This window comes from Dermacentor variabilis, chromosome 4 (genome assembly GCF_050947875.1).
Source record: "Dermacentor variabilis isolate Ectoservices chromosome 4, ASM5094787v1, whole genome shotgun sequence".
In the NCBI taxonomy this organism is placed as follows: Eukaryota; Metazoa; Arthropoda; class Arachnida; order Ixodida; family Ixodidae; genus Dermacentor; species Dermacentor variabilis.
In genome coordinates this window covers 212,743,576-212,767,771 of record NC_134571.1, presented here as the reverse complement: position 1 = coordinate 212,767,771, position 24,196 = coordinate 212,743,576, and the positions used below count along the sequence as shown (strand labels likewise).

Below are 24,196 nucleotides of genomic sequence, written 5' to 3'. Positions count from 1 at the left end.
TGTAGCAACTGAGTATAAAACTGCAAGGAGGATTGGCATTAAAATATTGTGCGTCAAATTTCTTGTCATATATGCTAGCATTTCTTTCCGCATTGCGGTACGAACACCATACTTCTGAGGAGCCGCTTGCATAATGTGATGGATATGATGAATCAAAGGCGACATAAGCATGAGCACAGGCAGGGCAGTGCACGAAAAAGACAAAGAAGCAAAGCACAAATTGGGATAGGCACCATCCTGATTTACATATCCCTTCAATTCACGTGTATTTTGCATGCGGCTATGCATTTACTTGCACAATGAACCAACTACCCGAAACGAAAGCTTTTTTCCGACTGAAGTGGTTAAGGTATGCAGAAGAATTAAGGTAAGTAAGAAGAATTATCGTACTTTACACAATCTTACCTTTATCTCAAAACTGGTGCATATGCGTCTTGGAAGAATAATACGGTGGCTGACTGTGTACTCCATATTAATTCCAGAAATTTACTACGTGCACAAATGCCCTATTTCATTTTGCCTTATGAAAATTATGTCTGCAAAAGCCAATAAACGAAGGGGCTTTTGCTTGATTAACACTATGTTGTGACATGCTGATGAAAAATACGTTAAGCTTGGTCCGAAGAAGAGGATGCTCTGGAATTCGCGCGCCATCTGCCATCTTCTCAGCTGCTATACTTACTGTAAATATGCTGTAAATACGCCTCTGATTGATATTGTGGGATCAATATCAAGACGGATTTGCGTAGCGGGCGCTCCTTGGCTGCATCTAACATGCCAGTTCAAGGCGAGAATACTTCGGCCATGTCGGCACCCACGCCCGCCGTCATTCTAGCACAACCGCACGTCCAAGGAAGCTTTTCTGGCACAGACGACATTGATTTTGAAGACTGGCTTCAACTATATGAGCGGATGAGCACCACCAACCACAGGGACCCCACCATCACGCTCGCTAATTTGATAGTTTACCTCCCTGGAAGCGCACACGTCTAGTTTCAGACCCACGAGAAGGAACTTACTAGCTGAGAGATTTGTAAACAGAAACTGCAGGATTTGTTTGGCTAGCCTGCTGAACGACAGCGCGCCGCCCAAAAAAGACCCTGCTTCACGTGTCTTGACGTGAACTGAATCCTACCCCAGGTACACCCAGCACGTGCTCGCTCTGTGCCGCAAAGGAGATCCAATGATGTCCGAACCTGATAAAGTGGCACATGTCCTTAAGGGCATAGCAGATGACGCCTTCCTCGTCCTCGTGTTCAAGAATTTTTCCACTGTGAAAGCCATTGCTTCCGAATGACGGCGGCTTGAAGAAGCCAAGAGCCGCCGCACTGCCCACTCATTTTCCCGCCTTCCCAACATGCTGCTACGTCCACCTGCGCAGACCTGCACAGTCCGCACACGTCCTATCGCTCTGATGACATAGTATAGATCATCCGATGTGAAATAGAAGCCGCAACTGCTCTTACGACCTCAACCCATGACAGTGACAATTGCCAGGCGACCGTCTCACTGATCCAGTCCATCGTGAGCCAGGAATTGGCCAACGTTGTCTTGACCAACGTCTGCTCAATTAATCAATCTGACCACACTCCGTCCAGCAGTACCATACGCAACCGCAACCTTAATGCTCCTACGTGGTACTGCAACCCTGCCGAATCGCGCACTCCAGACTACAGGCCTATATGCTACACTTGTGGGGGCATCGGCCATATTTCACGTCAATGCCGCTCTTCATGGCATTCAGGCGCCTGGCCCTACCGCTTATCCCACGGCGTTCTTCCTGCACCCCACTTCCCTCCACAAGCCCGCAAACATAGCCAGTAAATTCTGGCGACACTTCTTTGCGCACCCGATCTAGCCGCTCTCCGCCACATCACCGCTTCTCCCGATCTCTGCAATCTCGTCGATCACCGTTCCCTAGATCCTTTCGGCGGACACTTCCGGAAAACTAACGGGTGCGGCACCAGGAGGTAATGCTGCCAAAACGACCCGATTCAAAAATCCTCTTCTGTCCTTGCCCACACACCGGATCCTCATCAAAATGAAGGTAGATGCTGTACCTGTTACAACTACGATTGATGCTGGCGCGCACGTAGCTCAAGAAAGTCCTGACTCCTGCCACGTCGCCTGTGGTCCGAGTCACAGACGGTGGAACACAAGCGGCTATTGGCATGTGTCCGGCGCACGTGGTTATCACCGGATATCACATTTCTGTTTTGTTTTATGTTTTACAACACTGAGGGGGGGGGGCATCTCGACCTAATTCTGAGGCTTAACATTCTGTCTACACAATCCGCTTTGGCTGGTGTTCTGCAACACGCTCTACCTGCTGCTATTGACTCCCCCAATAGTGGTATTAGACGACAATGTTTCACCGAGCAATTTCGCCTCCCTCATCGTGCGGTTACCTACCTAGGTGCTTCAGCCTTTCCACCTGTACCAGACGTTGACGACATCCTATCCTCTAATGCGAAGTCCAGCTTTCGCATACCGTCACTTTTCCTCGCACCGTCATTACCATTTTGACAAGTCCTGCATTTCACTTGTGATGTTTGGACTTTGTACAGAGGTACTCCCGCGCGGAATATCCTTGGCGTAAATCACGCCTGCCCGAAACTACCACATTACGGCCCCTCGTGTCCAACTCTTGTGTCACCTCCTGCGCCTTCACACTTGAATGCCATAATGAAAATTATTGCTCCCAAGCTTCCACCACAGCGTGCTCAAGAACTACGTTGCCTCCTTGCCTCGTGCTGGGATATATTCGACCTTAGAGAGCGCCCTCTAGGACAGACGTGTCGTAAAACATCGAATAAAAACCGTTGATGCGAGCCCGATCCATCGGCGATCCTTCCGCGTCACGCCTACTGAGCGACACATCATACCACATTAAGTTCACAAGATGCCTCCTCGTAACATCATTGAACCTTCTTGCAGCCCATGGGCATCCCCTGTTGTACTAGTTGAAAAGAAGGACAACAGTTGGCGATTTTGCGTGGGTTGTCGACAACACACCAAGGTAACAAAGAGGGGTGTCTATCCGCTAGCCGGCATTGACGATGCCCTAGATTCCCTGCATGGAGCACAGTATTTTTCCTCCATAGACCTTCGCTTCGGCTACTGGCGAATTGCCGACGATCACATGGACCGCGAGACGACGGCTTTGATTACTCCCGATGGCCTTATTCAGTTCAAACTTATGCATTTCAGTTTATGTAATGACCCGGCCATAAGTGAACGAATGATGGACGCCCTCCTACATGGTTTCAAGTGGTCGATCTGCCCCTGTTATCTGGACATGATCGTTCTTTCTCCGACTGTTGCGATGCACCTTGAAGCCTGTCTACATCATATGTGTTTTCCGTCAGGCGGGGCTACAACTTAATTTATCGAATGCCACTTCGGTTGTCGTGAAATTTCTGTGCTTGGCCATCTCCTTGACTCTTCTGGTGTACGCCCTGATCACGATAACTTATGGGCAGTGGACTTTCCACTGCCGATATGTGCCAAGGACGTTCGCTGCTTCTTGGATCTCTGCTCCTACTTCCATCGGTTTGTACGAAATTTAGCGGACGTTGAGCGCCCTCTTAATCAGCTCCTCATAAAAGATGCCGCCTTCTTTTGGGGTCCTGAGCAAGCTGGTGCTTTCACCGAGATTATTGGGCTGCTTGCTTCCCCTCCCATTCTCGCTTACTTTGAAGGGTCAGTTCTAGCAGAAATCCGTACCGATGCCAGTGGACACGGTATTGGAGCTATCTTGGCCCTAAACAACGGCGAGAACGTGTTATTGCCTGCGCCACCCGCTTTCATTCCCCTGCTGAGGGCAAGTATTCTTTCACCAAATGCGAGTGTCTGGCTCTCGTTTAGACAGTGGGTAAATTCCGCCCCTATTTCTGCAGCTGGCAATTCACAGTCATCCCTGATCACCAATCTCTGTGTTGGCTTTCGTCACTGAAAGATCCTTCCGGGCGCCTTGGCCGCTGCGCTCTGCGCTTTCAAGAATACAACTATTTAGTTCTATACAAAACCGGTCGGGACATCAACATGCGGATTTCTTGTTGCGCCATCCTGTCCACCCACCTGACGTTTCTGCGACCGGCATACCTGTCACCCTTATTTCTCTGGCTGCTTTTCGCGATATTGGAGCGGAACAACGTCGGGACGCCTCCTTACAAGACCTTATTCAGCGGCTTACTTCAACGACGCCCGATCCTTCCATTCGCATGTTTGAACTTCACAATGGCACATTGTACCGCTCTAACATGCGCGTAGAGGGCCCTGACCGACTCTTCCTTGTGCCTGAGCATCTGCGTCAGACTATTCTCGCCTAGCTTCATGATGTACCGACTGCCGGCCACTTTGGCGTGTCACGGACTTATGACCGCGTTCGTATGCGCCTCTTTTAGCCTGGTCTATACCGTGACCTCTGCCGTTATAGTGCTGCATGTGACTTTTGTCAACGATGCAAACACCCGACCACACTCCCTGCTGGTCGCCTTGGACAACTTGACGCACAATCCGAACCGCTTTTCTGTGTAGGTGTTGACCTTTTAGGCCCTTTTCCTACCTCTGTTTCGGGAAACAAGTGGAATGCTCTACCAACAGACTACGTTACCTAATATGCAATCACACGGGCTCTACCGACAAGCTCTGCAACCCATGTCACCGACTTCATTATAGAGAACGTCATCCTTCACCACGGTGCTCCTCGACAGCTGCTCACCGATCGAGGCCGCTACTTTCTTTCTAAAGATGTCAATGACGTTGTTCCCTCATGCGCGACTAAGCACAAACTTGCTACTGCTGAGCATCCACAGACGAACGGTCTAACCGAGCGTTTCAAAGAAACCCTTACTGAAATGCTGTCTATGTATGTCTCCACTGACCATCGCGAGTGAGATGTTGTACTGCCGTTCGTTACATTCGCCTATAATTCGTGTCGCCATGATACCGCAGGCTTCTCTCCATTCTTCCTCTTGTTTGGCCCGCGACCGTGCGCTACCTTGCGACAGCGTTCTACCTCCTAGTTTAAATTTCCCATTCGAGTACGCCCGTAAAGCCATACTCAAAGCACAAGAAGCGCGCCATATTGCCCGACGTCGAATTGTGGAGCCGCAGGACAATCAGCGGCGCTTATATGACGCCCGCCATCATGACGTCCATTACAAGCCGGGTGCCCTGGTTTCCTTTGGTCGCCGTCATGACGCGTTGGCCTCTCGGAGAAGTTACTTTCACGCTACTCTGACCCTTACCGTGTCTTGCGTCAAGTAACTGACGTGACGTACGAAATCGCCCCTCTTGAGTCAACCGTGGCTGAGCATCGCTCCGACGTGGTCCACGTCACGCGTCTTAAGTCGTTTCACTCGACCGCCTCCAAACCAGCCCCGACCCCGTGTTTCAGCCGCCAGGGGTCATCTGACAAAATGACGATCACGACGTCATATAAAGTTAGGCCCGAAAAAAACACTTCTGACCAAACATGAACTCCGTATTTCGCGCACCTTAAGTCATATCATTCCACCGCCTTCTAAGCAGCTCCGAGCCGGTTGTTCAGGCGCCGGGAGCATGTGAAACGCTGGCGAAGAAGACGTCGTTTTAAGTTTGGCCAAAAGAAGACGCTTCGGACCAAGCTTAAACGCTGGACATCACGCGCTGTCTACCATCTTGTCAGCTGCTACAATTATTGTAGATATCCTGTAAATATACTTCTTGCTTACTTTAGCCCCGAAATAATATGTTCAAATCCGCCACTTAATGAACTTAGTGTTCCACGCAGATGCTTTTAGTTCTTTGCATTGAACACACCGCTGCCTCCAGTAGCATACTCGGTTGGCAACTAGATTAAGTCACCCTAATCAAAATCTCAAAGACCTGCCAGAAACACTCATGACTCTTTCACACAAGAAGAAACCACTGTTTTCCGCACCAAAATAATTTTTCAAATGCAAGCGACTCTGTGGCTTCTAATTAGGGTGTAAGGGGCGCAACATAGTGCACCCAGTTATTTGCTTTGGTCCTTGCTCCTGCTTCGGGTGCCGCGAGCGGTTCCAATAAAGTGTTTTCGTGAGCATGTAAGTAAACGATAATGACTTCTCAAACCAAGGGTACTCTGCCTCCACTGCTTCCTTTTGTAGAACCGAAGAGGAAGCCATACTTATAAAATTAGATGTAAAAGTAGATAAAAGGGAAGACATGAACATCTGTCTGCTTCATGGGAGTATTTAAAGCACAGAATGACAGTCGCTTGCATTTGCACCCTTGCATCTACAAGCTCTTAAATTATGTCAGCAACTAGCCAAGCATGAGCTGTTGCTTTTTATAGTGAACACAGCCACCCTGCTCACAGGAAGTATGTCACTAAGCAAATCTACATTGAAATTCTATCACTATTCTTTTTTTCACATAGATATAATTCTTGAGAGGCAAGGCAAAAAGCGATCACTCCTCACAAAACTAATAGCATTTCTAAGTTTTGAATGACACTTCGTCCTATGTGTTTCCTCCTACCTTGAGTTTCCCATCAGAGACATTACAGAAATACACCACGTTAAGATGACTGCCTAGAGCACGTGAGAATTTCCATTGTGGCATATTTTAAAGTTTTGTTGACATTTAGTCAACTGGTATACCTATATACCCATATTCTAGTTTTCTCGTGCAAATTGCATGGTAATGTATTCTGATTCTTTCGAGTGCGCTCCTTTGCACCACGTGGAGTCGTGATGGGATGGCTCTTTCACATCTTTTTGTACTTGCAGCTGCCTTCTTGCGTTATATAAAGCGAGCGCATGAAAAAGATCGTCTGGCGAAGTCAACGCAAGAAGACGGTTTAAAAACACCAAGACAGTCAAGAAATAAGGTCATTGCATTCAATGAAACCCTTAACGTAGTAGTTCTGCGGAAAACCGCAAGGTGGAGAGAAGTAATGAATAAAGGGAATATCAGACATCCACCCGTTCGTAGCAATTGCTACAAAGGAAACCCCTACGGATTCCTCGAAAGTAAAGACTCAGAGTTGAAGAAAAATTCGTCCTGGTCCGGGACGATCTTCCCTTTATTCAATGAAAGTCTTAGCTCTCAGTCTTCCTATTGAAATGCATGCGAAACGTCGTAATGAGTACGATAGTCAACTGCTAAACTAACTCCAATTGTGAGATTCAAAGAAAAAACAAATAAGCTACAGTTCATCCTCGTTGAGCTCTAATGTTACGATACTCCTACTAATAAATAGAATATTGGTCATTGTCAGATGTCATCAGTCTCTCATTAGTCTGGTGTGTCACAAACATCACTTGTTACAGATTCTAAGCACGTGCCCAGTGTGTCCACCGCACCATCTCTGGTTGTGCCACTGCTCAAGCCGTAACCTTAAGAACGTGCCTACAAATAGGACGCTCAGTAGGGATGAAACTATGGCACTCCAATTGAATGGATATTACTGGATTTGCCTATAAGAATGGGCAAAAGGGCTTCTTATGGCACGCTTACCAAAATTTCAGGACTAACAAGAATCACTTCACTGCGGACTGCATCTCAGCTTACTAAAAGACATGAACTCATTTCCATTTATGAAGTGCGTAATACAGCTCTTTTTTTGACGGACTCAACTATTGCTGCAGTTTGAAATTTAGCATTTTACATTCTTGAAGTTATGCAAAAGTTGGAGTTAAACCGCAGTTATTGGTTTATTAGACCAACTCTTTCTTTTGTGTATGACCGAAGAAGGGTAACACAGAATTAAGGCAAGGTTTTATGGTGAAACTTTATTTCTCCGCTAAAACATTAAAGCGATAAACACATTTTCATCTGCCACGCAGTAGCAAAATCCACAGATTGCGCTTGTTCCCCCAGGAGAAGAGTGATGTGACTGTTTATATGAAATAACTCGAAGCGTCCGCTCATATTACCAAATGCACCATAAATGCGCTTGACATTTCACGAGTTCGTACTCATAAGCAGCCTTTCACATTCGCTCCATGCCCGAAAACCAGAACACGAGATATAAAACCAGGCATAAAAGCAAACAAAAGAGTTAGCATATGCAAAACGCCATTACAACTGTAATTGGACACAATAACCATTATCTTCGATTCCCATGCATAACTCGCCGCTTCACAATTCACCGAGTTCGTACACACAAGCACCCTTTCACATTCGCACCGTGCTCGAAAAGCACAACACCCGCCGTGGTTGCTAAGTGGCTATGGTGTTGGGCTGCTGAGCAAGAGGTCGCGGGATCGAATCCCGGCCACGGCGGCCGCATTTCGATGGGGGCGAAATGCGAAAACACCCGTGTGCTTAGATTTAGGTGCACGTTAAAGAACCCCAGGTGGTCAAAATTTCCGGAGTCCTCCACTACGGCGTGCCTCATAATCAGAAAGTAGTTTTGGCACGTAAAACCCCAAATATTATTATTAAAAGCACTACACCAGACATATAATCAGTTATATAATCACACCATTTCAATACATGAGCAAAAATAGCTCAGTCTTGTTCAGCCTAAACTATGAATTTCTCATGCCTTTTTAGTAAGTTCAAGACAACGCAGGTGCTCTGCTGCTGTTCCGCCATGTTGCTCTTGCGCGCTGTGTGGCAAGTCCGCGTGTAAAAGTAAAGCGCTAGCTCCGCTCCCCTTTACACTGTGGCCGCCTTTTCTCTTAGAAGCAAAACAGCGTGTTCTTTGTTCAACATGCGTGAGTGACGCATCGCCATGTTATGGTCCAGCCTCCTACAGTTGAAGCAGGAGATGGCCCTACGTTTTGCTCCTTATGGCCGCAAGTGTAGAAGGGGCATTCTAGACACTCTCAGAAAGGCGGAGTGAAGAGAACATTTCATTCTCTCATTGCTGACGAAGTGAACAATGCATTTCACTCCGCTCAACATTTGGCACAAACTTTTAAGCAGAGTTACACCTTTTGGGTCGTACTTTTCCACACAACAATAATGGTGATCTCTCTTGTCCGCATTTCCTTTCTTTTACGCTGGGAGTCGGGTACTTCCAACTCACGAACGCCAAGCGCATCATCAGCATTACAGTGCTTTATCGACAGGAAAGTAGCGAGTGCAGCGTTTTCAAAAAAGGAAGCGCAAGCACGACAGATGACGATTATCCTCGTGTGGCAAATATACACCCCAAAGGGTGTATATTTGCTTAAGAGTTCAGTAAAACTATGCTTTGACGAGTAAATCGGCCCCTTTACTCCGGCGATACCCTACCTATTTCTTATAGCATGGCTATAGTAAATTTTTTTGCGTGGCCGTATAACTTTATCGAGCCATTTCGGCAAGTTTACGACATCGCTCTGCCAGCTCTCCTTCTTTTTCTGAGGATTCGCTTTTGTGGTTTTCTTAACCTTCTGTTGCATACCGCCTAGTTTTCGATGAGCCACCGCAAGCTAAATAAGGGGAAGCGGTTCAATCGCAGACGCCAGCACTATCACGTTCATCCGGTTATCTATATTCAGTGCAGTGGCTCGGCCCCATCGAAACATTCGCGACATGACTGTGCTCTTCGCCTATTGCGGGCCAATTTGATAAGAGCAACCGCTCAAAGTAGGCAATATTATTCCTTTTGAAAGAAAACAAGTGTGACCTCCTATAAACCAGGACAGCGTTTGATTGTATTGTTCAGGCCCCACTGCGGGTCACACCTGATGCTTGCGTCGGTAGTTAGGTAAATTTGACGTCAAGGGGTTGGAATAAAAACATGTTGCAACAGCTTTACGGTATAGGGCCCACGTTTAGCCCGACCTCATTTCCGGTGGCGAATAAGTAGAGTCCACCCCTAATAGAGGAGGTATTTCTGCTTCAGAGATGATCAACAAGCACACTTTTTTCTTCATTGCGAACTATAAATCATGGTGGCCTAAAGCAGCAGTGGACACCGCTTATGGGTCAAGGACGCTTTTAGGAAAAGCTCCGCTAGCGCGATTTCACTCAGGTTATTCACTCAGAAAAAATGACCAAAGATGCAATAATATAGTGCTTCCGCTACTCTTATGATACGGTGCCCGAAAAAATAACAACGAAAATTATTTGGGACTGCCATCACACGACATGATTATGACCGCAACCTCTCGGAGAAATCAGCGCAACGAGCTGCAAATGAACTCTGCGCAAAATAAGTGATCAAGGTTTCTGTGCCGGCGCTTGCAGAGTTTTTCGTCACCTACGTGTTGCACCATGCTCGGGTGCTGAATCTGAGAGGTTCCAAGGTTGCCGCGTTTTCTATTTGAGCGAAATTTAGCGCAGCAAACAGTCGATTCCATTGCTAGCAACTCATTCTCTGTCCAGTTCAGAGGCGCACAGTAAGTGAAAAACCTCCTTCTAAGCCCCGCTTTTCAGAGATAGCGGAATGCTTACGAGAAAGAAGCCTAAAGTTATTGCAGGCAGAAAAAGAAGGCGGTTTCATCCTGATGCTCGAAGGCCTTTTTGGAACAAAGGCAGCAGAGACCATTCTGAACAATTTCAGTGGTATAGCTTTTATCCCCCCGCCCCCCCCCCAAAAAAAAAAAACGGAAAAGGTTGGCGTTGCCATGTTGGCGAATTACAATCTAGATTCTTTAAAGAAATCTGCGTAGAAGGCAGAGAATGGCCCCATGCGAGTATTTTTCACAGCGCTCGTCTGTGTTTCTTCGTGTTCCTCATCCTTAGTCTCGGTTTCTTCGCGCTGACGCCATCTTGACTCTCACCAGACTCATGCTAAGGACACGTATGTTCCTTTGTTCCTGAAATATACGGAATATAGCCAGCTATGGCGACAACTGTATAATCATATATTATTAAGCTTTAGGATAGGCGAACGACAACAAAACTTATTTAGATGGGAGCTGTAAATTGAACAGCCACTGGAACATCCTTCTTCGAAACGGAGTTCTTACCCGCCGTGATGGCTCAGTGGTTATCGCTGTGTGTTACTGACGATATTGTCGTTTATCGGTCATATCGGGCGCGCTCTGATGAAGTCGGAAACGAAAACGTTCGTGTAAATAGGTTTAGGCCACATTAACGACTCTCAAGTAGTGCAAATAGTATTCAGGAATGCGCCATTGCAGCATCTCTCATAGTTAGCCTATTTGCTTCTGGATGTTGAAACTTATTATTTATTTGATTCAAACGATATTTCGCTGGAACAAATATACGAATAAAACTACTGATTAGTTTAAAACTCTGAAATAGCTCCGCACTCGTTCGAAACCGCTAAAGCTGCAGGCGAGGTTCTTGAATAGTAGCTTTAAAAATGCTTCAGCGCTTGGTCTTTACTGACAATAGCACAATTCCACATACACATTCGATTGCACTTCCTTGAACACGTATTCCTATATCATCGAACACGTATTTTGTCTTCCCTATGTACACACACTCTTCCCTGTATACGCAGGACAACGCGCGAAGGAGAACCCTTCTACTGAACACAGGGTCATTTTTAAGTCATGGTGAAGAAAAGTGGGGAACTATAGCCACCACACATGAAGTGCATGGAAGTGGGTAAATCTGCTACAGCATCGGGAATCAGCACTGCCCACGGGGCGCTCTTGAAAAACGGCCCTCAATGCTCTAAGAGACCAAGTGCAGCAAATCCTAAACGAACGTGGGGCCGCAGGGATCACGTTCTTTTTTTAAATTGTACGAAACTGTAACATTAGCCAGTTTGCCCTGTCTTTCTTTGTCGTTTCTCTCAAGTATGAATATGGAATACAGTGAAAAGGCTGCGATCACCGAATGGACGAATTTAGGTGTCGACGATTAAGGAAGTGCCTTAAGGTAGTCCTTAAAATAGTCCCTGAGCGCTGCTCTATTTCTTCTCATTTCTATTTCTTCTCAACATGCTATTTCATTTCACGTCTATGTATTTTGTATTATACAAATACACAGTTTCTATTAAGCAGAGAACGCTGCTTTATTTCCATACAGACGACGCGCGCCACTCTGGTGCCATATCGTAGCCATGGCCGCCGCTCAGCCCGTCTTGCGCGGCACTATGCTTTTCTTCTCACGGTTTCCTTCAACGAAGAACGAGAGCGGCCCTTCTTTGCGGCGAAATTCTGCCACCAGTGTCAGCGGCCAGAACACCTAAGGACCGTCATATCAAGCCGTAACTGCTCGCCACCGCCACACGCTGGTACCGGGGACTGACCTCACCCGACGCCGCCGATGTACGTAGCCCTGTCCACCTCACGGCAACCTGCACCCCCCCCCCGCCCATCTTAAGAAATGCAGATGAGATCGCCCAGGTGCACTCTATAGCAAAATTCCACCCTTCGGGTCGTATCTTGTCATACAACAATAATCGTCATATGTCTTCTCCGCATTCCCTTTCTTTAACGATGCGAGCCCGGTACTTCCCAAGTCACGAATGGCATGCGCGTTATCAGCATGACACAGCATTCTGGACAAGAAAGTAGCGAGCGCAGCGTTTTCACTAGAGGAAAAGCAAGCAAGAGAGATGACGAGTATTTTTCTGGGGAAAATATTCACACCAAAGCGTGTACATTTGTTTAAGAGTGTGGCGGCGGATGCCGCGGCCGTCGGCCACTCAACGAATGCGCAGGCCGTTTTCAATCCGCTCCTCCAGTTTCCTCCATGCGCGCTCTTCTTTCATTTTCCGCTGCGCTCCGTGTTCGCTTTCATCTTTCGTTGTGCTAGTTTGCTCGGTTACGCCGAGGAACGACGCCGACGCAAGCAAATACCATCAAATGTGTTGAGGTACGGTTTCAAAAATATGGACCAACTGTAAGAGCTTTCTTATGCAAAATAACTCGATAAGCGCAAGGATTGCATATGTACATTGTTTTCTATGGTGAGAAAACGATAGCTGACAACGACGGTTCAGTGTTGCAGCGAAATACCATTTACTCGTGGAGAAGCCGTAAACGCCGTCCAAACTCAAGTAAGCGATCACTTGCTCCGTCTCTCCATATTCCAGACTCAACCAAAGGCAGTTCCTTCGATAGGAGAGGGAATTTCCTTGGAACCACTTATAGTGTCAACGGCACCGGCATTGAAGGCGCGTCAAGTTAGCGACAAGGCAACGCGCCCTAGGCCGTTAGCAGTGCGCGGACCACCGGTTGATAGCGGTGTTGCTGGCAAACTGTAAGAGCTCTCTGTCGCAAAGAGAATCTCCTTGCTAAATCACCTTGCGGCCCAGCGCCGGAGCCATTCAGCGACAGAGGAGTGTTCGCGGCTCTGGCATCGCCGACACTTTCAGCGTTGCTGATCGCTCGCCAGCGATATGGTCGCTAGGCCTTCTACGGTTCACTTCAAATTTGTAGTCGTCGGCACTTCCGAATGAACCACTGACGCTCCCAAGCCACAATTTTCTGTTACCGTTGTTGCTGCGTCCTTTCCTCGCAATGATTTCTCAGAAAGAAAATATGCTCATTTTTGCGGTGCCGGAAGTTGCAATGCAAGCACGGGCAAGCCGGTTCGCTGTACACCATCGGTAGTCATGCAGTGTAACTGAACTTGTACCGGAACTTTCGTTGGCACTGAATGTTTGACAGTGGACATGGTCTTTAGGAAAATGAACAATGCGCATCCCTTTACTCTAGCAGACCATCTCCTCTGGAATAGAAGCTGCATAATCAATGCTTGTATGGCCAGTTCCGGCGACTTGCTGATGCGCCGTCAATGCGCTTTTTCTGCAGTAAACATGAACTGTTCACCGTTTATATTCGCTGCGAGATTGCATCATTAACACTTTAATTTTCTGCCCTTTTCTTTTGTAATTAGGCCCTCCCAAAGGCACCATGCAGCGCTGGAAACACAGTGGGCATTGAAGCGCCAGCTTCCATTAATATTACACTAGCGCCACCAAAAAAAATACCGGTGGTATATATCCTTGTACTAAAAACAAGTTTATATCTTGGTACTTGAAGTATTGCAATTTTTGATTAAAATAAAATCAAATGCACACGCATAATTTGCCGAAGAAGCTCCAGAAATAGTTCAAATGGCACGCGATTGCGCCTGCCACGATTGCGCCGGATTTCCAACGTAGCCGTAGCTCATGGTCGTAGCTTTCATGTCAAATATTATAATGATAGGGCTATATTATAGCTTTTATTGTTGCGATTGGACTTGCAGAAATAAGGAACGTCTTCAAACTTGTCTTTTCAGGGATTTTGCACGTGCCCCACCCTAAGGCCGCTGGCCATTTTCTTTTTTGAATAAACAATGTGCGCGATGGGGGGAGGGAGGCTTCGCAAGTGGCACTCTCTATCATCTTGAAACTGTTCAGGTATGTTGGTGGCGGACAGATATGTATTTCCAGATCTCTGTGGCGGCTATGGGCTTATTTCTCTATATTAATTTGCAGATTTTGTTAGGCTCTAAATTGTAATTGGGTAGGTTTCTTTTCTTCGTTTCCTTTTTTCGTGTGCGCAGGTGTGTTTCCCATATATTTGGTACTGTAGGATAGTTAGAGCATCCTTTAGTGCCACGTGTTTCGACATGTGTAACCCTGTGGGGTGTCTCTATAGCATTTCAAAAATGGTTTGGATATGCCAAGATGATTAGAAATTAGTGGATTTAGTGTGGATGCATTGGTATCAGTATTGTTGCATTGGCAGGAAGATGAGAGCGTGGTCGCTTGTTTGCACACTTGCGAACACGTGTAATAACTTAAGTCTATTCGACACTAATGGCTTCTATAAACATTGAAGATAAATAACTGGCAGCATTTTAGTGTTTTAGGTTGTGTGCGTGTCGTCCCTTGCTAGTAAGCATGCGCTTCGAAAGCTTCTGTGTTTTCGCTAGAAGACAGTAAGTGATGGCAAGAAACACGGTCATGTGTGCAGTGTGCGGGGGATCCCACAAGGGAGACGAGGGGAAGGATGAGAACGGTGAGGAAATGAAGTCCGGCAGACACCATAATGTCGATGCTATACTAAAAAAATGACGGATTTCTAGGGTGAACTCGTGAAATAGAGCGAAGAGCTTCAAAATGAGCTAAATATGGAGCGTGAAGCACTGAAGCCGCTGGAAAAACTTCAAGCAGCCGAGGAACAGCAGAACAGAGCCGCTATCATGAACTAGAATAGTCGTAACGATAGAACGCCGTCTCCCTGTGTGAAAGGACAGGGAGTGTCAACAAAGCACGTGAAATGCATGCAACGTGGGGTGGGGGTAGCGGGAAGAAGAGTCACCTAGCTTGAAGCGGCCACATAGAAAAAGCAGGAACGCAGGGGTCAATGCTCTTGAGAAGTCGGAATCACGTAGAAAAGCATGACAAAGGAAAGCATGGAGAAGCCTCGGCAGTAGAATAGATCGAAAGGGTGTTGAGAGGTGGCGACTCAGATCTAGTTAAGTGCTCATAGGCAATTGTGGAGAGGGTAAAAGGCGACAAAAGAGTGGCAGTAGGGACGCGTCCAGGTCCGAAATTGTGCGCTATCATGGAGTGTGCAAAAAAAAGCTCGTGAATAAAGGTCGCGGACGCAAGCTTGCAGTAGTATCAGGTGACCTAAATGACACGTTAAACAAAAAAAGGGGCACGGCTAGCAGAGCGCTTGGCGAAGGGGTTCAACGACATGCGCGAGAAGCTCCCTCAGGTGTAGACTGTGGCATGCCCGGTGCCGGAGGTGCCTTTACGTGACAATAACGTACAAAGAGCTGTTGTGGCTGCAAAAGAGGCTACATGAACATTGAGCGGAGAGAAAGGTGTCAAGTTTGAAATCGACATGGACGTGAGAAGGTGTGGCGGTTTTCAAGACGGGTTCCAGGTGAATCACAGGCTTGGACGAAAAGTGGGCTACGACTTGCTGTTCGGGAAGTTGCTTTTTAGGGGTGCCCGCGGGCTCTCAGGAGGCTAGGGTAGGTATAAATAAAGAAGTTCCCATTGTGGAACTTTAGAATAGCATCGCCGTCAATAACAGAAAAAGGAGGAAAAGAAGAAACAGAGATCGTCCTGCAATAGGCTATAAAAACATGCATGGCGGCTCGCCTAACAGTCCTGCTGATTTTCCTCACAAACTTAACAATATCCTGGTCCACTTAGCCGAAAAGTACTCGTATGCATGTATATTGCTCTTTGGAGATTTCAACTATCCAAACATTGACTGGTCTTCTGCGCAGCTACGTTCAAACGAAGCAGGTGCTATGGACTTCCTTGACGTTTGTCGTGACTTTAACTTAACGCAATTAGTAACTAAACCAACACGCCTAACACAGGCTACCGAGAACATTTTAGATCATATACTAACCACTGACCCCGAAAGTCTGTGAACCATTACGTATTTCCGTGAAGTTAGTCATCATAAAGTAATCTATGCCACCTTCACCTTTATTCCCAGCTTACCCCGTTCTTACGGAAACGTCATCCGCCTCTATGATAAAGGCAACTACGCTGCAATAAATCAACAATTACACGACTTTTGTGAAAATTTGGAATCAAGTTTTCATTTGCATTCTGTGAAAAACAACCGGTCTCTCTTTCAGAATAAACTTAACGCCCTAGCAGAAAAGTACGTTCTAACTATAACCGTTTGCGCTAACCGACATCAGCTACGGTTTAACAAAACACTTAAAAATCTCAAGAACGAAAAGAAACGTCCTTTTCGATCCGCAAGAATGAAATCAAGCCCCTGCGCCTGCGAAAGATACTACGAGTCTGAGCGTGTCTACTTGGACGCTATCCGCAGACAAAAAAATTGGTTTCATCATAACGACCTTCACCGCATGAAAAATGATAACCCGAAAAAATTTTTGTGCATCATTAATCCCCACTTACCTTGTACTATCTGTATCCCAAACGAAATGCGTGATCCTTTATCAGACGCTTACTGCGCTTACATATTTAACACAACATTTACTTGTTTTCACCATGGAATCCGATACGCCCATTCAATGCATTTCCGCTGCTGTCATGTCAGAAATGACTGCCATAATTTTTTCACTAAACGGTATCTGCAGCGCCATAGAAAGGCTCAAGATGTCATCGTCTGCTAGTCCCTGGAAAATTACTTCAAAAGTCCTAAAAACACTAAAGTAATTTCTGCTTCCTTTTTAATCTTGCTGTTTTCCCAATCATTAATCACAAGAAACGTACCGATCGAATGGAAAGTGGGTAAGATCGTTGCGGTCTACAAGTAAGGTCATAGGAACTCGTCACTAAACTACCGCCAGATTTCCGTAACAAGCACCCTTTGCAAAATCATGGAACATGTCATTTTCTCACAATTAATGAACTTTCTCGATTCAAACAAACATTTTTTTCCCTTATCACGGCACAGTTTCCGCAATGTGTTTTCTTGTGAAACCCAGCTGCCTATTTTTCTTCACGATCTTCATTCAAACCTCGATATATATACACAGACTGGCGCAATTTTCCTAGATTCCGAAAAATCCTTTGACAAAGTACCTCATTAACGCCTGGTTCTAAATCTTCCGAAGTTCAATATTCACCTTAACATTCTAAGATGGATAAGAGAATTTCTTACTAATCACTTACAGTTTGTGCAAATAAATAATAGAGCTTCTAATCCGCTTCTTTTAACACCAGGCGTTCCACAAGGCTCTGTGGTAGGACCCCTCCTGTTCTTAAAATATATTAATGATTTACGACTTAATGTCTCCAGTCACATCCCCGTATATGCTGACGATTGTGTTGTCAACGGCAACAGAAATACCATCAGTGATCAAGTATTGCTTCAGAACGGCATATACAATGTTCAAAATTGGTGTAAATACTGCCTAATGTTACTAAGTCCTGCCAAATGCAAAGCTATCTGAGTAACCCGCCATTGAAATCCTCTCATATTTTCTTATGTAATGGAAAACAAGCCTATTGAACAAGGTAAATGTTTCCAATACTTACGCATCACAATTTCTCACAACCTTGATAGGTGTTCGCACGTGAATACCGTTATAACATCTGCTAACAAAAATCTTGTTTTTTTTTAACTACACCTATGAAAAGCACTTCCCCAGGAAAAACAACTACCATACAAATTGTTCATCAGACCTAAACTTCAATACGCTTCCGCTATCTGGTGCCCCTATAAAATATACCTTATTAACGCCCATGAAAACGTACAGAATCGCGCTGCTAGGTTATTCACTCCGCATATCCTTACAACGTCAACGCATCATCCTTGAAAGCAGAATCCAGTTTACCAACTCTTTCGTATCGCCGTCGCATCGCCAGTTTATCATTATTTCACCGCTCACCATCGCACATTATATTTCACCGCCGGCACGAACTTCACATCGTACTGGTCCTTCATTAACTGTCACTTGCCCAAAAACGCGCACTGTCACTTTTTGTCCTCTTTCTCCCCTCGTGTAGTTGTAGACTGGAACCGCCTTCCTTACGACATTGCAGCCATCACCAGTTCATCTGCATTCACGGAAGAGGTGTCAGCGATTTTCTCACCATAACTAATGTTGTTTAACTATTGTTTTAATCTCACCCCTTATGTAATACCCCCGTGTGTGGTCCTTAAAGAAAGAAAGGAACAAAGAAAGGAGGAACGAAAAAAAGAAAGGAAGAAAGAAAGAAGGAAATAAAGAAAAAAGAAAGAAAGAAAGAAAGAAAGAAAGAAAGAAAGAAAGAAAGAAAGAAAGGAAGAAAGAAAGAAAGAAAGGAAAAGTGGGTAGAGATTCAGGAGCAGTTAAATAGCTAACTAATAGGAGTGTATGTGCTTGCAGAAACGCACCATATAGACTCGAGAGAGCCGCCAGTGATTGGGACTTATGTTTTCGAAGGGTGCAATAGAACTGAATTGGGAAGAAAAGGACGGGACGTCGCAATACTCATCCATCAGGGATCCAAATGGAAAAGAGCAAATTCAAGATGTCAGGAGCATCTTTCGTGATCTGCACTATGAGTGGAAAGAAAAGTTGGCTGGGTGTAACGTATTTGTGGACAGGAAATAATTGCGAATAATTGAGAAGAATCAACAGTTAATGGAATGCAAGTGCTGGTATTAGGGGTTTCTGGAATGATGCCGAAACCATCCTATTCGGTGACATGAATGCCGACATACAGCATCTAGATGGTTATATTGATAACAACACGAAGTCAATGCAAGATCTTTGTGATCAGCATAACATCCATATGGTGAATACAGGGCCTAAGTGTGATGCGCAGAGCATGTGGGAAGTGAGAAACTGGCAGTCGACCATTGATTACAGTCTGATGATAAAAGAAATTTAGGATAAGTTGACAGAAATGGTCATTGACGAAGAAGGCTTCAGCAGCACAGGGAGCGAATAGAAACCAATAATTTTGAATATGAGATATGTAGTTAGGAAAGAGAGTAACGGGCTCAATATCTTCAGTCCACATTTCAATGCTGAACAAGTAGCAGATAAGCTACTGGAGTCGAGGAAGAACGTAGCAAATGGCCAAACAAGCAGTGGGAATATAGTGAGATTCTAAGTCTAATAACCACAGAAATACGGAAACAGAAGAAACATGCTCGGTGGAAGGGAACTAAATGAACCGAAAAACTGGAGGAACAGGAACATAAAAGAAGCGACCACCGAACGACAGAAAACACCATAAGACCACAGGCAGGCAAAAAAGTGTACTTTCCGCAGGATGAACTAGCCAGAAAATGGGAAATATACCGAGTGAATAAAATATGCGGATCAAATACAGGTTCAAGCAAAAATAAAAGGTGAAATTTAGCGTCGGTTGTCACAAATACTTCAGGAAAAGAAGGCTGCGCCTAGAATATTTTGGAGCCATGTAAACTTATCAGGCAGGAAGTCTGGAACAATACAACAACATATCATAGATGAATATGGAAACAAATTGGAAGGAGAGGTGATAATAAACTACACCCGAAAAATAACAGCTGAATCTTTACAAGGCAATGACGAGGTTGTATTTCAGGAACGAAAAGAGCATGGAAGAAAGCCAGTTGGAAAAAGGCCCTGGTGCTGACAAGTTCGAACTGGAAAAAGAATGAAGAGAAAATTCCTAAACGCATAGCCACAGGGCTTTACGGGGTTTCCGATAGGCTGAATAATGAGCTAGGACGAAAAAGTAAGGAAGCTCTCTTGAAAGCAGTAGAAAAAACCTGAAATAATAGACGTGTACTAGACAGTTGGCGACAACGTAGAATCAATTTAGACAATTACATCGACAATAAACAGGTTTGCAATGCAGGCGATTAAATTAAAGCTGAAAACACGCGCAGAGAACAACAGTTTGTTGGGAGTACTTTACAATGGCTTCAGAATCGGAGGGCGTCAAGATGATAACTTATTTGCCCTTACTCTGCGTATTGAAATATCCAGACAAGAAAGGAGACCGTTATATGTTGCTTTTTTGGACAATACCGGAGCATATGACCACTTAAACCGCAACAAATGGAATATTCTGGAAGGGGAAGGCCTAGGCAACGACTGTATAAAGCTCTTAAGAGATTTTTGTCTAGAAAATACTGTTTGCGTTGAATAGGAAGGGATGAGGAGCGATGAGAAAGTCCACATCACCAAGAGACTCATGAAGGCGTGCCCTTTATACCCGCTGCTGTTAAGATGTACATGGTAAGGTAGAAGGGGCTCTTGAGGGAAGTGTTATCGGGTTTAATTTCTCCTACATACAGGCGAGTACAGTAGTAAGGAAGCAGCTTCCAGGTTTGTTTTATGCAGACGATATTGTGTTGCTAGCTAACAAGCTAAGTGACATGCAACGCCTGGCTAATATCTGTGAACAGTTAGGCGAGAATGAAAGTATGAAATTTAGCGTTGAAAATTGTGCAGTATGGTATTCAATGGACACAGCGAACAGACAGTGACAATAAAAGGAGAGGAAATACCTCACGTAAAAGGATATAAATCCTTTGGTTTATGAATAAACGAAGGCAATACATATTGCCTTCGTTTATTTACAGGAAAAAACAATAGCCGTAATGGGAAAAAGAAATGCGACGATAATGAAACACAGAACGCTATGGGGATACAATATGTACGAGATGCTCGGGAGTATGTGGAAAGGTATAATTGTTCCTGGACTTACATTTGGAAATGCGGTTGTTTGCTTGAAATCGGGGGTGCAATCAGGACTCGACTGGAACCAAAGGTCAGTGGGACGCCTCGCATTGAGCGCTCACGCGAAGACTTCAAATGAAGCTGTGCAGGGTGATATGGGCTGGGCAAGTTTTGAAAAAATTATAGCGTTCTACGTGCCAAAATTACTTTCTGATTATGGGGCCCGCCGTAGTGGAGGACTCCGCAAATTTCGACCTGGGGTTCTTTAACGTGCACCTAAAGCTATGTACACGGGTGATTTCGCATTTCGCCCCCACCGTAATGCGGCCGCCGTGGCCGGGATTCGATCCCACGACCTCATGTTTAGCGGCGTGGTACCATAGCCACTAAGAAACAAGGGCGGGTGGCAAGTTTTTAAGTTAGGGAAGCTCTGAGTAAAATTAATTAAAAACGATTGAGGAATGCGGAAGAAAGTAAATGGGCTGGGAGAGTTTTCCAACAGTTGTGTAGGAAAAACACTGATTCACAGTGGAGGACATACCAGCATGTATTTGATCGGTGTGGTGGGCAACATGGCAGCATCGTATGTCAAGGGGAAAATCGGAGAGGCTGAGATAATCTGATGGGTGGTGGCAATGGAAAAGAAATGTACAATAAGTAACCGCACAAGAGGAACAAACGATATCACAAAAGAAACAATTTATGGTAACTCGAAGGGAAGTTAACTACTTTTCAATGCGAGACCAGGAGGCCTTAGAGCACGCGCTTTTAAGACGAGATGTAACAAGGAAGAAGAGGCATGTGATAGGGTGCGGTGAAGCTAGGGAAAAGACAGAGCATTCTTTACTAGAATATCAAGTTATCTGCCCAGTGGTCAATTTAGGCGCCTCCGGCCTCCTTGGAGCCCCTGTTTTCAACGAGAGCAGAAGCCAAATAAACATGTCCTTAGTAGAGATTAATAAAAAGCGATTGGAAGATTGGTGGAAGAAAAGTAGGGAAAGGACAAACGGAGACGCACAAAACCAAAGTTCCCAATGGGAGTTCGGAAAGTTTGGTGATGGGAATTCTTCGAGGCACTTTTTCTTCGTATTCTTTTTTTTCTAACATGGGTGGGATATTAGGCAATATAATAACATTAGCTTGTTGGTGCAACCCTTACCCCGTTCTAAAGGGAACGCTCATAGCTTCCATCCAAGCTCCAACACTGGTTCCTTACAGTGATAATTTGTGCTGGTTGGTGCATGTAATAGACGGCTAAATAATGAGCTGCGTCATAACTCAAGGCTCAAGGAAGCACAACAAAGTTCATGGAAAAAATGATGTTCCATGTTGAGTCAAAAAACAAAGATAGGTTGATTTGTTACGCCATCTCGGCTCCGGGAGCACCCACAGTGTTAGGGCTCTCAACTTCCGTCACCTTCGCGGAGTTTGCACGCACATCGGTGCATGCTCGCGAACCTTATTCTAGAACGCGCATGGTCGCCGGTCCTATTTCAAGATGAAGTGCCAGATGCTTGAGATTGCATCTCACCGGAAGTATTGACAATACATAAACAGGGCAGCTTATGCGTATCGTGCTGTCGCAATGAATGGACAGGTATTTACCGAGGTTCGATATTTTGGAGTAATATGAAAGACTCAAACTTTCGGATCTAATGCCTCTATACATCGGGTGAAGTGATACACACATGTAAGCAAGTAACAAGCCCCACGTGATGTCGGCAGAGGGCCGAAAATGTCTAGTTGGACGTGCGAAAACCTCTCGTTGGGAGGCCGAAATGGGAAATAATACGTGAAAGTATGGAGGTGAACCTTAACAGGAAGTACGAGGAAGTATATATGGGAAGTTCGGGTGTTCCTGTATAAGTACATGTAAAAGGAGAATTCGTTTTTCTCGGCAACCGCTGCGCCAAATTTCACGAGGTTTGTCGCATTAAAAAAACTTCAAATCTAGTGACTGGTATTTTCGAAGTTTTTATTTAGGCGGATAATGCTTTATTAAGAATTAGTAAAATATCGCAAATTGTCTGAAAACAAGGTTGTCAGGTTTACAACTCTGTAGGTCAGCAACGTAAAATGATATCACAATCCTGTGAATAGCACTTGTACTACATATAAAGCAGACAAAAGTGATGCGTTATATATGATTCCAAAGAAAATTCAGTATTATGAAAACAGAGCTTTTGCAGAACCATTGCACGCAACGTAACAAATTCCCATAACATATACATTCACAGATGGAATTTGTCTGCTGTGAATGGTTTAATGGATGCCAATTACTGCACCGCGTTATGTGTTCTTGATGCATAGTTATTTATTTCTAAACTGCGTGCTTCTATTTTTCGAACTTTCGAATTTCTCAAAACCTTTTTTAACAATATTCAAGCCATAAATCGAAATTCTGCTTCCAACAGTCCCTAGAATTTATTATTCTCTTTAAAATTTAACATAAATATCAATCCAGGTGTTACCTCGGAAAACCATTTCTGCATATTGCGAGAATTTGAATAGGTGGTGTCGGAGTTGGACCCGAACTAAAGATTCCTCTTAACACGCAGGCATTAAAAGCAAGTTTACACCCAGCGACGGACGTCTGCATTGGTGCTAGGTCAAAGGAAGCGAGTAGTGGCTAGCTTTTGGGTCGCACGAATTGCGCGGTGGCTCATGTCATGCAGTTGATCAGAGATTGTGCATCAAAAGGCCAAAGGCACGAAAGGTTGAGGAACACCAGTGGATGTCCAGCTCGTTATGAATTAGGAAGAAAACGGAAGCGGGTTGTCAATGAAGGACAAAACGTGAATCAGGAACGAAGGCGATGAAGCTCAGGGTCGCCACGCTGGGTGGTTGCTAGCTCCATGACGTCTACTGGTAGTTGGGCCGCCAGGTCGTCGACGCCGGAGAATTCATCAGTGGCAGAATTAGGACATCAGGACATCGGCGCGGGACAATGCATCAGCGGCAGCATTTTCCAGCCCATGCACGTGACAGAGATCGACTGCGAACTCGGAGATAACTCACAGTTGGCGAATCTCCCATGTACAATGTAGTTTCCGGCTTATGGTCTGTGATGACGTGAAAGTGCGGGCCCTCCAGGAAGCACCGAAAATGATTGTTGGCTTGGTACACCGCAAAGAGTTTCTGCGAGAAAAACTGCTTCCGGCAGCCAACCAGATGCGTGTTGCTCGAGGACTGCGCCATTCGCCATGCTAAATGTATCGGTGGTGAGATAACTTGGGGCATAAGAAACTTGATGTAT

The 24,196-nt window shown here is 45.3% G+C and overlaps 1 protein-coding gene across 1 annotated transcript in view; it reads right to left on the bottom strand.

The window, feature by feature from the left end:
* The window catches only part of LOC142578515 (transient receptor potential cation channel subfamily M member-like 2), a 442,858-nt gene that overhangs the window by 336,148 nt on the left and 82,514 nt on the right, over nucleotides 1–24,196 (bottom strand). Inside the window, exons 4-5 of the mRNA XM_075687892.1 lie at nucleotides 19,951–19,977; nucleotides 921–952 (exon numbers count right to left, since the gene is read on the bottom strand). Coding sequence (XP_075544007.1) covers nucleotides 921–952; nucleotides 19,951–19,977 — 59 coding nt within the window. The remainder of the gene's footprint in view (nucleotides 1–920; nucleotides 953–19,950; nucleotides 19,978–24,196) is intronic.